The 17,558-nt window shown below is 43.9% G+C and overlaps 1 protein-coding gene across 1 annotated transcript; it reads right to left on the bottom strand.

Annotated features, from left to right (window-relative positions):
* Positions 1 to 2,650: 2,650 nt before the first annotated feature.
* Positions 2,651 to 8,435, bottom strand: hoxb8a (homeobox B8a; the record flags this gene model as incomplete). The annotated part of the gene is made up of 2 exons (XM_080512023.1): positions 2,651 to 3,087; positions 8,003 to 8,435. The coding sequence occupies 2 exons, from the start codon at positions 8,433 to 8,435 to the stop codon at positions 2,651 to 2,653; spliced, it is 870 nt and encodes a 289-aa protein (XP_080368149.1).
* Positions 8,436 to 17,558: the final 9,123 nt, after the last annotated feature.

Raw genomic sequence — 17,558 nt, 5'->3', positions numbered from 1 at the left:
TTGTCATAGTGCAGTTTCCATCATTTACATGGTGTCAGTTTTAGAATGAAATTACAAGTTATCTGGATCTACAAGGCTGACAGTATAGTTCCAGGGCTCATTGGTTTGAAAGACTCACGTGAGAGAGCCGTACTGTATGTCTGTTGTTGTCGTGCAAAGCAGTACTTCTGGCCCCAAGGTTGATTCCAATCATGTATACTATCAATCAGTTGGAATCCTCCAGCCTTTTTGTGTCAAGATACATTTTAAACGAGCAGCATTTGCCATATCTGTTTCATTTTGTCCACAAAATATGTGGCGACTTGAACCAAAGTAAACCAGAACCTGTCAGAGAATTTGTAACAAACACGAATGAAACCGAATTATACTGAAGAATGTATACTTGATACTGACCACGTGGACTTTGAAAGATACACAAAATATAGCACCATAGTAGTGCAAAACCTATTACTTTATAGATGATTTTATTTTCGGAGGTTGCATTCTGGTGAAAGCGCCCCAGAAAAGGCTTTGCACGGCTTATTCCGAGTTTGTCCAACAGCTATGGTTGGATTCCCGTCGCACTACACGAAACAAACTCGATGAATCGGTTTCCTAATCAACGCCTGGGAACACGATAGGGTAAATATTTAACAACATTGGCAAAAGTTGGACTAATGGACGCATCCTTATACAAGCCAATGCGTAAGTATCCACACTCTGTGTGTTTGATCTGGCCATATGGAAACAATCCGACCTCAAGTCGTCATCGTGATTATGATGGAAGGCAGTGTAATAGCGAGTATAGAGCCTGTAATAATGTAAGTGGAGGTGGAGGACCGGGTCATAAATAAAGTCATGTTTGAATAGGATGTGGATTCTCTCTCTTTCTCTCTCTCTCTGTTTGTGTGTCTCTCTCTCTGCGTGTGTGTGTGTGTGTGTGTGTGTGTGTGTGTGTGTGTGTGTGTGTGTGTGTGTGTGTGTGTGTGTGTGTGTGTGTGTGTGTGTGTGTGTGTGTGTGTGTGTGTGTGTGTGTGTGTGTGTGTGGTGGGTGTTTAAGAGGAGGTTTCCGAGAGTCTAGCCTTGGATGTTTGGCCTTGTGAACTGATCGGGTGTAGCAGTCTGGATGCTGACAGAGCAGAGCGCACGTGAGGGGAAGACGCGACATGAAAAAAGAGAGAAGACAGACATATATATAATGAAACATGTGAAAAATAAGGCACATTTCTATCTGACTGGAAATCGCATTCGACCCAAGAGTTTGCTGACCCACTGGAACCCACAGGATCGTGTTGAAACGCTGTTTTGAAAGTTGAATTAGTCCCGATACTTGGCCATCTTAACAGGAGCCAAGCTGTATAGCTGAATAACGTTTTGCCAATAGGATGCTATAGTTTATCAGTGCACAAGTTCAGTTAATTGTTTGAGTCGCCACTTAAGAAGAATTTGCGTTCATTATAGTGGCATTCATAGATGAATGAAAATATAAAAGCGTCAAATGTTCACCAATCAGCATTATAAGCACTGATCAGTGTAACACATCTCTTCGTGATGGGTTCTGTGAGCAGGTGGGATATAGCAGGCAACAAGAGAACACCATGTCCTCAATTTTGATGGAAGGAGGAAAATGTGCAATTGAAAGGTTTTGTATGAGAACGACGTGGTTCAGAGCGAACCTCAGGATAGGCAGCAGAAGTTCACAGGTTTCGATAGAAAGTTTGCAGACACACGCACGTCGCAGGACCTTGGTGGTCATAATGTTGTGGCTGAACATTTTAAAAACCTAAAGATGTGTGCGTGTGTTTGTATGTCAGAGGACCTCAGGTTGAAAATTGATTATAAGACGCGTGTGATCATGTTAAAAATCAAATCAAATGCAGGACGACGTGTTTTTCTCAATTTTTTTTATATTTTTTATTTTTATGAATGTTTCTCTTTTCATCTGCACTGTGCGCATGCTTTTTACCCCAAAAAAGAGAAAAAGGAAGACAACATAAAACAAACACCATCGATCAATAACGAACTAAAACGACAATTAGAGTGTGTAAAAAAGTGACCCGACTTACTAAAACGGCATAAATAGGCAGTTTCATGTTGTTGGAAATTTCATTAATTGCTACGTCATCATAATCATCGTCATCATCATCGTCATCATCAATCATTGCCATAACAACAACAACATAGAAGTGAGAAGTACAGTAAAAAGTGCACCATCATCATTTTAACTTAAAAACTATACAGCTGCCAAAGATAAAATTGTTAATGATAAACTTCTAACAATATAGAAATGTTTCCACGATAATTGTTCCACAAAGAAAGGAAGCTATCATTTTCTTTTTTAAATTTTTTTTGTTTGTTTTTTTTTTGTTTGTTTTGTTTTTCACACTAGTAGACTATGTTGTTTGCTTGAGTTGGATTGATTCACCCCCTCCCACGTCAATTTGATTATTTGTTCCCTCTTTTCTTCACGAGTTGCTCTTTTTTTTTTCAGTCTGCAGCCAGAGGCAAGAGGCCACCCTGTGTCAGTCCGGCTCTTTCCCCATCCAGGAGAGACAGCTCCAGTCCGATGGCCTCAGTCAGGACAGACCCCCGCCCTCACCCTCACCCCCCCGACCCCCACCCTCCCTCCATCACCCCTTTACACCTCTTCCATCCGCCGTTTCAAACACCTTTACATCTGCTTATGGGTCTTCTCGCAGCAATCCTCGTTCACGGAGGCCTGTGACCCCGCGGTGCCTGCCACCACCACCGACCCTCCTCCACCTGCGCCTCCTCCTCCACCTCCTCCTCCTCCTCCTCCTCCACCACCTCCCTCCCCGGAGCTGCCACTCCCGCCGCTCTCCCTCAGCTCCTTCTCCCGTCGCTCGCGCTCCACGGCCTCCTGCTCGCTCTTGCTGCTGGGGAACTTGTCCTTGTTGTTCTCCTTCTTCCACTTCATCCTCCGGTTCTGGAACCAGATCTTCACCTGCCGCTCCGTCAGCGCCAGCGCATGCGACACCTCGATGCGGCGCTTGCGCGTCAGGTAGGGGTTGAAGAGGAACTCCTTCTCCAGCTCCAGCGTCTGGTAGCGGCTGTAGGTCTGTCGGCCGCGTCTCCTACCCGCAGCTACTGGTGAAGAGGGGGAGGAAGGGGGAGACACAGGGGGGTGGGGGGGGGGGGAGTTATTAGAGACAAAATTCTTACTTGGTCACTGGTCATTAGTTTATCTTCGTCTTTCAACCCCCGAAAGCCGGTAAACCTCAACATGAGAGTGGACACATGAATGATATTTTATCAACGTTCAAGGAGGAATAACCATTTTTTTTGTCTTCTTGTTTTTTTTTTTTTAGATTTTATTACAATGCTACAAACTTTGTCCTCTAGAAACCACACAGATATCTAATGTTTTGTGAAGCATCAGGCGTAAAGGAAGATAAATTGTATGTATGTAATAATTAGGACTATTGGTTCACGTAATGCAGCAATAATTAAAAGAGATACTTCCAGGTTATGGGTATTTTGTGGGATTATTGAACATGAATAGGAAATGTGTTGCTCCTCTAAATCTGCCCCAGTCCTCAATGTTATCTGCTCCTCCTTGAGTCATGTCATTGCTGTTTTTTCCTTCCTATTGAATTAGACCTTTTCTCTGTGCCCCCCCCCCCCCCCCCCCCCCACACACACACACACATCCAGCCCCCAGCCAGTCACGTTATCTTTTTGTCCTTTTGTGCAATGGTCTGATAAAAAACGCAATACTGCAATATTTCTCGACTTATTTCCAAGCAAATAAAGAAAACAAATGAAATTAGCATTGCAAATAGACCAACTGATATTAAAACCATTGAGTGTGGTTCGATATAAATATAAAACGTTCCAGCAGCAAATAAATAAAATCGTTCTCCCAAAAACACACACTTACAATAAACTGCCATAATGTGTCAATGTCATGAATTACAGCTAAAATGCAACTAATGCAAAGGAATCATGAGGTGCTCATACGTATTTACAGACGCACCATAAATAGGAACACACGCGCACACAGCCGTTTGTTACACTGACATTCACTTCGTGGAGACTCGCGCTGATAAATAGAACTAGTCCTGCTAATTACCTGAACCTGCCTACACCGTGATTACAGCCACTTGTTCAGGACCTCACAATGTGATTGTGTAAACACATTTAGTTCCCACAGCATCAATAAGAGCCGGAGCATGCACACGCTTCATTCAAGATGAAAAAACAAAAAACAAAAACCCCCAGTCCTTCAGTCAGACGCTCCAATGCGCCTCAACGATCACTGGACGCTCACTTGGAGACGCGCACATGAATATTTGATTTGTTAACTCTTTTATTGAGGGAAATGATTCAACGGAGAAGAGATTAAAGGCAAAAAAAAAAAAAAAAACGCCTTCAATTAGAAACGGGAAAGCCTCCTTTTAATATTTTACAGGCGTGCATAGCTCTTCGCCTCTGTTCCCTCAACAAACACAAGTAGAGAGCAAAAATTCATCAAAGGTGCTGAATGACGAGCACATTAATTTTCAACCATACTAATATTATACAATAACAAAATATAAGTGTCCTCGGCCACAATACGTTCCTCCACAAAAATGTCAATTCCCCCGCCAGTCATAAACCAGAAAATGTTTCAGACTAAAGAGGGTGAATATAAAAGTGAAATCTAACGGCAGGCTCTCCGGACATTTGTGATTATATTTCCATAAAAATGTTTGTCTTTCTTCTTGATTGTGGTGCCATAAAAAGCGGTGCTGCTGCGCCATGGAAAATAAATTTGCCAGCGATCATAAAACGCTTTGAAGTAGAAACTGCTGCTTCTAAATCACTGATCTGGAAGAAAATTCTGATTTTACAAGAGCAGAGCGGATTTGTTGTAAACACCCAAAAGAAAGAAAAGGAATACTGCGAAGGAAAGACCCTACAACCTTGCTCGGGTTGGAATGGTGTGGAGCAGAGGAATAATAGACTGTAGGGCTTCATTGGAAGTATTTGTGTTTGCAGACGGCGAACACACACGAAAACGCACTCTGTCTCCAGGATGGTACAGTTTCAGGATGAAATTAAAGGGCAATGACTCGCTGGAACAGCATTTGTCCTCATAATCACAGAGAACTCCTGTACTGCCTTATTATATTAGGCTATATTATATTTTATAGCCTGTAGATAAAGGATGAAAACGTCTTAGACCAACATTATATAAGTGTCTCTCCCGCAAACCAAGTCTGACAGGTTTAAAAAAAAAAAAAAAAAAAAAAAAAAAAAGCAGAATGACTGTCATGGTCTTTTTTTAATTTCCAGAGAGAGTCCGTGTGTGGGCGCAGAGCTGCTTTTTATGGTCAAATGTACAGCAGCAGAAGACAAGAGGGCCTTTATGGAAATGCACGAACTTGTAAATGATGTAGATGTCTTGTATGTGTTATCTGTCACCGGACTGGCGCCGTGATTTCGTGCTCAGGGGCTGGAGGGAAGTGGGCGCCACATTCACTGCTGTCACCAGCCATGAATTACGGGAAATGAGAAACACTTTAGTGGATAAAATAACAGCTCAGACTCTTTGATCCGAAAGATTTCTTTTTCTTTTCTTTTCTTTTTTTTTTTTTTGACGGAACAACATGCACGGGGAATTTAACCCCAACCTAGTTAGTGAGGTGCGCGGAGCGAGTGAGATACACTCAGATTTTCTCTTGCAGTAATCCTTTATTTTTGCTTATTGCAGAGAAATAAACACAATACCAGGTCTGAGATTATGAAACATTTTAAGACCCATTGTGTTTGAAACCTTTGCGAAGCCAATTAGATAAGAGCGAGAGAAAAAGCGCGGCAGTTGACATTTGGAGGAGGGTGAAGAGAGGTATTCACAGGACTGCAGATGCCAGTGAGAGCTCCGGCAAAAAAGAACTAATGTCATTACAGACATGCATTCATTCTGCGGCCTAATCACATTTCTGTTCTGTTCGGTTTTTTTCATCTCTAAGGTCGCACAGAGAAATCATTTATCAACCACTGGGCTCAAGTCGTAAAACTGACTCATATTCAGCGGCTTGGAGTCAAACTTGGGATATTAAAAGTGCTGCTTAAGGCCCCTGAAGTATTTCCAATCGGTAGCAAGTATTTTCTGTCAGGAGATTGTAACTTGAAGGGTGCGGGGGTGTATATATAACGCACATGATGAGATGGTTGCCCCCTCGTTAAAGGGACATTTCTGAGGTAAACGTGGAATTATAACAAACCTTCACACTCCATCCTTTCGCTTTACGCTCAAACACGATATTGTTTCAATTTTTTATTTTTTCATTTTTTTATCTAACACTAAATCTTTTCAATTTAAAGCGATAATACGCTAACAAACTGTCTCGAACTGTTTGAAACCGGAGCTTGGATCTTGTAACGGTGCAGGAGCTCACATGCCTCGACGTGGCTGCCCCCCCCCCCCCCCCCCCTCTCTCCTTGCCTCCGCTCGTCAGAACACAAAGCAGCCGGCACACCGCTAAACTCGAGAATACTGTGAGATAACTGTTCATCATCTCTAATCGTTATCATCAGGTTTAGAGAAAACCGAGACTGGGTATGTCCTTCATAAATTCAGATTTACTGAATCCGGATGTTAAAGCTGTGGATGATTCGAGTGAAACAATAAAGTGTTTGTGAAAATATATATTGTATATAATTAAAACAGGGTTTCAAACATGCAGACGATGACTTTTAAGCTCAGCAAGCAGAGTGAAGCGGAATGGAAAGGTTAATAAAACTTCGAAAAGGTGAATCAGCTGCTAATATTACTACTGTTAATATTACTACTGTCTTGTCGGTATGTTCAAGGATGAATTGGTGAGCTGGTGAGGATCATACAGCTGGGTTTCTTTATTTAACTGCGTTTTTTTTTTTTTTTTACTGCACGTAGCCACAGAAAGTCCTGTACCGGCCATTATCACCACTTCAAACATATAACCGAGAACATAAGCCATAAAATAAACTCTCTCTCTCTCTCTCTCTCTCTCTCTCTCTCTCACTCACTCTCTCCCTCTCTCTCTCTCTCTCTCTCTCTCTCTCCCTCTCTCTCTCTCTCGCTCCCTCTCTCTCGCTCTGTACTTTAACAGATAGAATAATCTCTCTTATTGTGGTTCTGTTATGAAACCACCCCGAATTAGTGAATTTTTTTTCTTTACTCTCCTGTGATTTATTATTTATTTCTAATAATTCAACCGACTATGCTTGTTCACACACACACACACACACACACACACACACACACACACACGCGCGCGCGCGCGCGCGCGCGCGCGCACAGACGCGCGCACACACACACACACCGTACAGTCTTCTGGAAGGTGATTTGGATATTTCAGTGAGCGGCTCAGTCAGCTTGAAGAGTTAGTGGATCACACACGATGCGAAGGAGCGAATGATATTTCCCTTCTTCCCCACATAGATGCACTTCCTGCCCGCGTTAACCGTGCTCAGACCCGGCTACTGAGTTGCAAGTAATCCCCCAGACCACCGCCAAGTCGTAAAAGAAAAATAAAAACCGAGCAGTGCAAGTTTACTCGGGGTCAGAGCTCCATGTCTCGGGTTTAGTGTGTGTGTGTGTGTGTTTGTGTGTGCGTGTCTCCGCGAGCTTCCTGCAAGAGTTTGTCATGTGAAGTGCCTCTTCCCCCAACACCACCATCTCCCGTCCGTTCTGCGATTCCCTTTCTCCTATCCTTTATCTCGTTCTCTCTGTATATGGCGGGGTAATTAAACAATAAAGTCATTCACAAGTTTTGGTGCTGCCAATAAAACCATAAATGTGCTTTTGTGTCACGCTTTGGACGCACGGAACCTCCGATTGCCTTCCCAATAAATAGCTGCTTTTAAAGCCACTTTTCCAACTTTTCACCCGCGGTGTGACGAAACGTTTCATCCGGCTTTCTGTACAGCGGCAGCTTTGCGCTCACTCACCTTGTAGAAACGGAGATAGCAGCACGCTTTGAACGACTCAAATGTAGAAAGAAAAACAAGCCCCCGGGCTGGAGATTCTCCTCACCTTGCGGCCTCATCCAGGGAAACAGCTGCGTCGGCGATGGGCTCTGCTCGGTGCCTTCCGCGTCCTCGCCGCCGATTCCCGGCGCGCCTCCCAGCTTACAGTCGCTGTACTGGACCAGATCCGCGTCCTGGGCGCCGAAAAGCGTCTGCCGCTGCAGGGCGTCGTATCCGTAGAAATTCCCCGGCTCGCCGTGGCATGTGACCGCGCAGGGGCTCTGCTGGTACGGGTTGCTGGGCAGCGTGGAGGCGCTGTGGTGGTAAAAGTCCTGGATCTGCGGAGCGTGCTGGAAGGTGGCGCCGGAGCCGGGGCCGTACACCACGGTGGGCCGGCTGCCGGCCAGGTCCTGCGCGAAACCGCACTCGTAGTAGTTTGGGCGTAACGAGTCTCCACTTTTATATTTGGAGAAGAGCGAGTTGACGAAATATGAACTCATCGTTGTGTGTTTCAGTTTGTGTTGGAGGCGGCAGAGTTGTGCTGGACGAAGCGGCCGCTGCCGGCTCGTGTTTTCTTATTTTGCTGCTTCTGTCGCGCGCTTCCAGGCAGGAGACACACACGCACACTGACCCACACTCACACACACATACACAGACTGAGGGGAGGGAGAAAGTGAGGCAGGTCTGCCGCCGGTGTCGGTGACCGTTGTTGTGGTGTTTCCCCCCTCACGGCCACCACAGACGAGCCGGTTGCGGTGTGAATAACGGTGATGGCAGCCGACCAGAGCGGTAACAGCCACAGCGACAACCACTGGGAGAAGAATCACAATAATCACACCAATTCCATAAAATCTCCAGCGAGGAAAAAGAAGCAGAAGAAGTAGAAGAAGAAGAGGAAGAAGCAGAGGAGGAGGAAGGGCTCGTGCGCATCACAATTCCGGTGTTAGCGCTGTAAGCGGGAGCCCTGTCGCGCTCTCAAACGGGTTTTCCGTGATTTACTCCTCTGCAAATGAGTTGTTTCATATTTTTTCTCTCTCTCTTTCTCTCCCTCTCCCCGCTCTCTCTCTCTCTCTCTCTCTCTCTCCTCTACCGCTCGCTCAATCTCCCTCTCTTTCTTTCTCCTGGTCTCAGTGTGTGTGTGTGTGTGTGTGTGTGTGTGTGTGTGTGTGTGTGTGTGTGTGTGTGTGTGTGTGTGTGTGTGTGTGTGTGTGTGTGTGTGTGTGTGTGTGTGTGTGTCGGTTTCAGGGATAATTTGCATCTATTATCAGCTCTTCATCCCATTGGCTTTTGCGCGCACGTAGAGGGACGTGCACGGGCGCGCGCAGACACGAACACGGCGCATACACACATGCACACGCGCGGTCTGTTGATAGTCTCCTCGAGGAGCTGTCCGCACGTCCGTGGTGATGCAAAAAAAGGGAGTGAGGCGGTGGAGAAAGAAGGGTGAAGAAGGAAAAGAAGAAAAGAGGGTGAAGTGGAATAGGTGCAGCATGTACGCGGAGGGAGGGGGGGGGGGGGTATGTGTGTGTGTGTGTCAAAGAGCTGCCGTTTTACATCTGATCAAGCGCAAGCACACACACGCGCAAGCACGCACACACGCACAAACACAAACACAAACCTATTCTCCAAGCCAACATCCCAAAGAAGACAGGCTCTTTCCGCCTTTGAATCGGGGTTGATGTTGGTCGGTAATGGCAGTGTTTCGATGCATCTTGGAAAACATGTATTCATTAATGGCCCCCTTCTCATTTCTGCCTTTTAAAACGGAGCGATTGGTGTCGGTGGCAATAAGGATCGAGGCCCGAAAATGTCAAAGAGAGAGAGAGAGAGACATTCATACAAACACCGAGATGGAGAGAGAGGGAGATGAGAGTGTGGAGGGGGGCCGTAGCTTCCTAATTGGTATCGGTTTTAACAACTAACTCGCCTATAAATGTAATTGACGTTTTAAAAACCAGTTGTTGGAGCCTTTTCCAGCCTCCATTTCCATCCTCTCTCGGCCTCTGCTGGTCAGGAAATAAACTAGCTCCGGAGCATGCTCTCTGATCGTCGTATACTTTTATAAATGTGATCTCCATAAACACGCAAACATGAGAAGCGGGAAGGGTAATAGGCTCGGAGAAAGTGGCTGTAAACGCTTTAACAAACTATAAAGTGGAGGGGGCAGTGTTTGCTTGTTTACGTCTTTCCAGCATACAAGCAGAGAAAGAGGGGGTGGACTCCTCCCGGCTCCTAAACTATTCAACCTGCTCAGTATTTAATTGTCATTTTTTAGTTTTTTACACGAAGCTGTGGGCCTTCCTGTTCGTGTGTGAGCCGAGCTACTAGGAACGTTTATCTAACGAGAGATGAGTTGTGGAAAGGTTGACTTCGGCCTCGTCGAACAGCCGGGCCCCATAAAAAGAAATTCACTCTAAAGCGCACGGATTATAGTTAAAAGAAAAAGAAAAAAAAAAGAGGCTCGGTATTTTATTCAACTGTGATAGAGATCCCAAATCAATACAATTGAATAGAGGGGCGAATAATCAAACCCACAGATGACGTTAATCATCTTATGAGAAAGTTCCTTTGAAAGCCATTGGTGTCAGTTTCATCCTGGCGTTGTCATTCCTCAAATAGCCCAAAACAAGGCCAGGTTATAATACGTCATATTAAGTAACAGCAATTTTATTTTCCAATTCATCACACAGAATATAATCGTACTTAAACACTTCATATATAGCACAATAGCATAATATAGACTTTGACTACGAGTCTTTGTTGCCTTGAATGTAAGAGGAAAATGTCTGTGTTTTGTGATCCACACCCTGAACGTGTAGAGGTGGTAGAGGAACCATGACAGATCCGTTACAGGGTAATTCCTGGAAAACACACAAGAAAAAGACTATTAATTACCTTCAAAATCTTAAAAAGTTCACTCAGAACCGTAAACATCCACGACAGGAGACTGGAGCCGTAAGAAAGTCACTCATTACATCCAGTTGCTACTTAAAGCGTCTTTACGCGCCATGTCCTGCATCGTTTTGACATTTTTCGTGGTAGATGACTGAATTCAGATTGAAATTGAATGCGTTTCTTAGCTTTTAGATTTTTTAACCCTTCAGTTTAAACATGCAACCCTTCCAGCCTCCACCAATCCACACAGCTCTGCATATGAGACAGACAACAAGGGAAATAGCGCAAGGTGCGTGCGTCCTTGGTGTGAATTTCGTACCGGTAAAAATAAACATTTCCTGGCCGGTCTATACGTATCCTGCATGCCTTTGGGTTATTATTTTTCCAAGGTCTCAACCCTTCCTCTTACTCGGCTGTATGTGATGTGTGGAGATCTGCTGGCTCGAGATGACATTAGGTTCTGAAGCGAAGTAAAACAAACATGGTCAAATCATTTTACTTCATCGTGAAAACATCCATTTTAATACAGTGGAGAGAGGAACGGATGGAGTCGCCTTTAAAGGGGACAGTGAAAGTGTGCTTTATCGACACAGCTCCAGGCAAAGGCCGGTGTCATTGGTGGAACAAGATCGCCATCAAGCGGCGGCTGGAGTAAAGGCCACAGGGGGAGGGGGGAGGTGCGGGTGGAGGAGTGACGCCCGGCCTGTAATGCGGCTTTATGGTTCTATTAAAGCCGCACATAAAGCTAAATAAGCTCCTTTAAACCCAAACTGCACGTTGTAATTGGAAGACCAACGTAAGGGCCAATTTGGGATTCATGGGAGAGAAAAAAAAGTAAAACTGAAATGAATAAAGACTTTTAATGTGGAAATAAAGATAACGAAGAAATCAGTGCATACATGTGATATCGTAAGTACAATTTGGCCATAAATTATGGCTGATCCTCTCCTAAAAAACTGTTCAAAACAAGGCAAATACTGTGGTAATTTGAGTATTAATAATCTTGATATTGAAGCATCAATATTGAAAGAGCAACTCGAATGTGTCACACGTGAGAAAAAGCTACTTGAGCTTATCTGAATCACCCATATTTAACTTTTCACATGACCCGTTTAACACAACTAAGAGTTTTTCTGAGTCATTATGCACATAAATAAATGACTTGAACCCCTGTGAGAACGCGCTGTTCTTGTCAAGTTTTGATGTGAAATTTGGTATTATGAAACAACGATTCTTCTTGGTCTGTATGGTTATTTTTAGTAGCATGGTAACAAAGAGAGACACATTTATACATCATGTTTTATTCATACTACAGGAATTTCTAATTATTGTGCGTTAATAGCAATGCGATGATGAGACGCATTTCATATAAATACAGAAATTTAAATAATTGATTAGATCAATATTACTTCACTGTTTTAAATATCTGGAGTTATTTTTTTAATAGGTTTTATATTGTTTTGGGCTTCATTTTGCTACTGATCGAAGTTGTGAACATGAGCTCAAGTAAATATAAACGTGTCGACTCTGAAGTCCAGTGCAGCTCAAACGAAACCCTTGGGCAGATCGTAACTTTTATGTTGAAGGTATCCGGCGTTGTCTCTCTTTCTCTCTCTGTGTGTGTGTGTGTGTGTGTGTGTGTGTGTGTGTGTGTGTGTGTGTGTGTGTGTGTGTGTGTGTGTGTGTGTGTGTGTGTGTGTGTGTGTGTGTGTGTGTGTGTGTGTGTGTGTGTGTGTGTGTGTGTGTGTGTGTGTAAGTGCAGGCGGTACATTACGGGCTGTAAACAGACTGTAAAAAAGCCGTTGTTGTCATTATCTGAAGAGACGTCTGCGGCCCACATTCTCACTTTCTCCTGACAGCACGGAGGAAAAGGACAAATAATGAAACACTGTCAGAGCACAATCACATATTAATACGTGTGCTTTGATTACAGATGAAAGAAAAATGAAATGAAAGGTTGGAGACGGATTCTGAACACCCCTAACTCTCCAGCTGTGCAGCCGGAAAGGAAGCCTGAGAGCCCGCCACACCGGTTTTAGGGGCCTCCTTCGTGTGTGTGTGTGTGTGTGTGTGTGTGTGTGTGTGTGTGTGTGTGTGTGTGTGTGTGTGTGTGTGTGTGTGTGTGTGTGTGTGTGTGTGTGTGTGTGTGTGTGTGTGTGTGTGTGTGTGTGATTTGAGGAGTTTATGGCTCTGGGCTGTGAGGATGCATCTGAAAGACAAAGGGAGGTCGGATCGGAAACAAAACAACACAACAGAACACACACACACACACACACACACACACACACACACACACACACACACACACACACACACACACACACACACACACACACACACACACACACACACACACACACACACACACACACACACACACACACACACACACACACACACACAGAAAAACCATAAAACTCCCAAAGCTGCAAAGAAGAGAAGGAAGAGGAGGAGATGATGGGAGGTGCAGGAAGGAGACTTCCCATCTCCTCCTCGAGCAGTTTTCTGCCTCGGACGCTGCTCTTGCCTTCATGTCGGGCCTCCACATCACGCAGAGTCTCATCCAACCGTCTCTCCACCGCCAACCGCTGCTGGCGCTCCATTCATAAGCCCCAAATAAATTCAGGCACGGGGATTTGAAAGTTTTCCTCTAATACCCCCCACCCTCTCTCTCTCTCTCACTCTCTCACTCTCTCTCTCTCTCTCTCTCTCTCTCTCTCTCTCTCTCTCTCTCTCTCTCTCTGACTCTCCCTCGTTTGTCTCCTCTCTCTTCTCTCAGCGTGTTTGCTTTACAGCCGTTTAGTTCTTAACCTTCAGAAATTTATACGCTATAAACTTTTATTGCCGTCATATTCTTTTATTGCGCCGCACCACATCGGATCCTCTCTCTCTTTTTCCCTCTCTCTCTCCTCCTCCTCTCCCCGGCTTTTCCTTCTTCCTCTTTGCAGTTTTTACGACAGTCGGCGGCGGCTTCTTCCAACGCATCCGCTCCAGCATCCCTCATCACGTCCACCTCCACCTCGCCTGTCTCTCTCTCTCTCTCTGTGCGTCTCTGCGTCCCAGGAGCGCGCAGCGCATCCTGCTGTTGCTTCTTTCTCAGTTTGATAATAGGAAGTGTGCTACACAACTGACGTGAGAAAGAAAGAGAAGAAGAGGAGGAGGAGGATGAGGAGGGAGAAAAGCTACTGGAGCTTTATTGGTCCAAAGGGGGAAATATCAGACTTTTTTTTTTTTTCTTCTAAAGCGAAATAAAATAAAACAAATGAAACAAACCCTGACGGTCCGTTCGTACTGGCGAGGTCCACTTGTGGTTTTACAATTACTGAAGAAATAAATGCAGGAATACCCCCATCCGTCCCGAGCAGCAGCAAGAAATCAAACCGCTCTGAGTTTCTTTTCTTTTTTTAAAACTTTTTTTTTTTTTCCTGTTGACGAGGGGCTGCTGCGAATGCAGATGGATGTGAATCATTTGGAAGAAACGGAGCGATGGGCCGCTTCAGCGGTTGTCTAAGTAATGGGCCAACAGAGGCGAAATCCACGCCAAACAAATAATACGAGGCTGTCGGCAGCAAACGGAAATCTTCATGAGAAATTTCCAGGGAATACAGATTTTTTTTTTTATTGACTGCTCTTTGGTTTGTGGTGTATTTTTTAAATATGTATGTTTATGTACCGGATTTATTGTTCTTCAAAGACAGCATGGATTCTTTAATATTTCTTATCTACATATCTTTATTCACCACCTTGGATATGTTGTATGCACATAGATAGAGTATGCTTGAATTAGTTAAAAAAAAAAAAATCTAAATCTAGACAAGTGTTCATATCATTCAGTATTTGCTCCTCGATTTGAATAGCTGTTATTTTTATATATTTGTTGATGAACGCATAACTGTAAGTAAGTAAGTAAATAAGTAAGTAAGTAAGTAAGTTCGTAAGTAAGTAAGTGTAGTCACTCTTTTAAAATCTTTTCAGATTATCCATAACTTCAGTGAACAGAAAATATTTAAAACACCATAAACTTTTAATAATACAAGTGATTTACATATTTTTGTTATAACAAAGTCTATTCTTATTCTTATTCTTATTCTTATTCTTATTCTTATTCTTATTCTTATTCTTATTCTTATTCTTATTCTTATTCTTATTCTTATTCTTATTCTTATTCTTATTCTTATTCTTATTCTTATTCTTATTCTTATTCTTATTCTTATTCTTATTCTTATTCTTATTGGTAGTAGTAGTAGTACTTATCCTGTAGCTCTGTCATTCCTTGTGTCCACATCAGTTATTTATTTATTTTTATTTTTTTAAACTTCCGTTTTTGTAACAATATCTTGTTCCGTCCTGTCACATGGGCTGTTGTGATGCCGCGTTTGATGTTACTTCTCACGCTTCTTTCCGGTGGCTCACAAGCTGCTCTACCATGTGGACGCACTGCGATCGTCCCTGCATTTGATGCTCTGATGGAGCTTTTCTTGATCCCAGCTGGAACATGTGCTCAGCAGCCAGCGGCGCACAGCAGCTGATGAGATCTGATCCATACAGCCGTCGGTATCGGAGGGGCCATAACTCTCCGTGAGGAAATGTATGCACATGAATGATATGCCGAGCCGCTTGGTGAATTATAGAAGTAAAGCGGCTCGTTCAGTTTGTGGCAGTGTGTGAGTGTGCGTGCGTAAAGTGAAGCCCGCTCATTATCTGTGGACTCTGTTTTAATATGAGAGGATAAAGTGACGACATGGTGGATTGGCCGTGCTCATCTCGGGATGAAATATGATTTCTTGCCAGCAGCAGTGTCTGAAAATATCTCTTAAATGAGGGTGTAGAGCTGCTAAATCACAGCACAATGAGCCAATCTGGATTGTTCCACTGAGTGGTGGAGTTCAGCTTGGGTGGAGAGATAAGGCGGAGGGTTTGAGTCCATTTCTCCTCGCATGCTCTTCTTCTGCCTTTGTGGGTTATTTCACCAGGTTTTCTGGTTTCCTAGTTTCATGTGAGTGTGTGTTTGTCCTAATTGACCTGAAACTTGACCCTTTGTTAGCTGCAGATCCAACAACAACACAATACAGCTCGGAGCAGCACTGGAGTTGGGATCTTGGGTAAAAGTTGATGTATCTCTTTGCAAATGTGCGTCATTTAAAAGTCCAGACTGAAAGAAGCTGAGTGGTGGTGAACAGACGTCAAGCCAACGCTCTGAGAATCCTACTTCTGGATTAGTATCTCACTTCCACGAACATCGCACTGACCATGACCCCTCCCGGTGTTACTGCATCTTGCTTTAACGTGACCTGTAGCGGTGTTGCTGCCTGCGGCGCTCTGGTAGATTTACTACACCTCGAGCAGGATGCAGCAGCTTGCAGTATTCCGCTCCTCTCCCAGGATGGCAGTGGGCTCTGAGGCTGGCTGTGAGGAGGCCATGCAAGGGGGGGGGGGGGGGGGGGGGGGGGGGGGAGAACATGGCTCGCTGGATTTAATGTAGCCCCGACCCTGTTAGACCTCAGAGAAGTATCACAATCATCCGCCGTCAACTTCGCACATGGTTTATGGGGCGTCTTTGTGGGGGCCTGAGCCTAAATCTGCCTGGAGCTCAAGGCCTGGACAGGCTTTGTTGGTGAGGGGTGAAACACACTGATGAGCAAAATGTTTCCACTGGCTTCACGGTCAACAGGGACACGTCCACAACCACACATCTGGAAGCATTGTATTGCCCTGTAGCCCAAATAATCAGCATCAGTTACACTTTTGCTTGATTTCATTCAGATATTGACATTTCAGTGGAAAACATTGTATATGTTCAATCTTTCAGTCTTTGTTCTGTGATAAAATTTCATGTATGTTGTTGCTGCAAAACATGTTTGTCACACATTGGATTGAGGCAGATCATCATTGAATGCTAACGCAAAATACATGTTTTCTCTTACGTTCATCAACTGCTGCCTTCAACCCTCAGCTGGATTCTGAGATGTACATGAGAATCAACGCTTCAAGCCAATGTTATCATTCAGTACTTTTGCGTGACTACATGCAATCCATGCTGCTGTTGTTTGGGAAAAGATGTAAGATATCCACCATCTCCACGCCGTCTAAACACATGTGTAGTTTGAAATATCGGGTTTCTAAGGTTCCCAACTGACTCTTGAAAACATCTTCTGTCTTTAAAATGTAGAGTAACGAAACCTAATGTGCGTGTTTGTCAAAATACAAGATGACATCTTATTGTTTCAGTCAATTTTAAGAGAGGATTGTTTTATGTGGCCACGTGCATAACTGATGTTTAGAGAAAGAAAGTCTTGATTGAAAGTAAAATTAAAAACAAACAGAATTGATAGTTTGCTAAATATCTGTTATCCCGATAGAATAGAATAGAAATATTTTGTTGCAGTAATCTCTGGGGGGATTCTTGTGACATAGCTCATTACAGAAAGAACACAGCATAAAATGTACAGAAGTTAAAATATCAATATGGCAGAGAACAGTTGAATCAATAATATTAGATATTAATATTTGCAGGGCATAACAGCGACTGCTATAAGCCATCAAGAAAGCAGAAAACGGAGAAAAAAACCAACTAATTCACATGGAGAAGTCATAGAGTTTTATTGTCACAGGAATGAAAAATCTCCTGTGATTCTGGATCCTCTTCTGTGAGACCATCTCCACCACTGGGCTTCTGGTACATCTCCTCTTCTATGCGTCTTTGTCACAGATACAACATATATGGTTGA

The sequence above is a fragment of the Blennius ocellaris genome, assembly GCF_963422515.1.
Source record: "Blennius ocellaris genome assembly, chromosome: 16".
NCBI lineage: Eukaryota > Metazoa > Chordata > Actinopteri > Blenniiformes > Blenniidae > Blennius > Blennius ocellaris.
The sequence above is the reverse complement of the archived record's forward strand: the minus strand, read 5'-3'. Positions and strand labels throughout refer to the sequence as shown.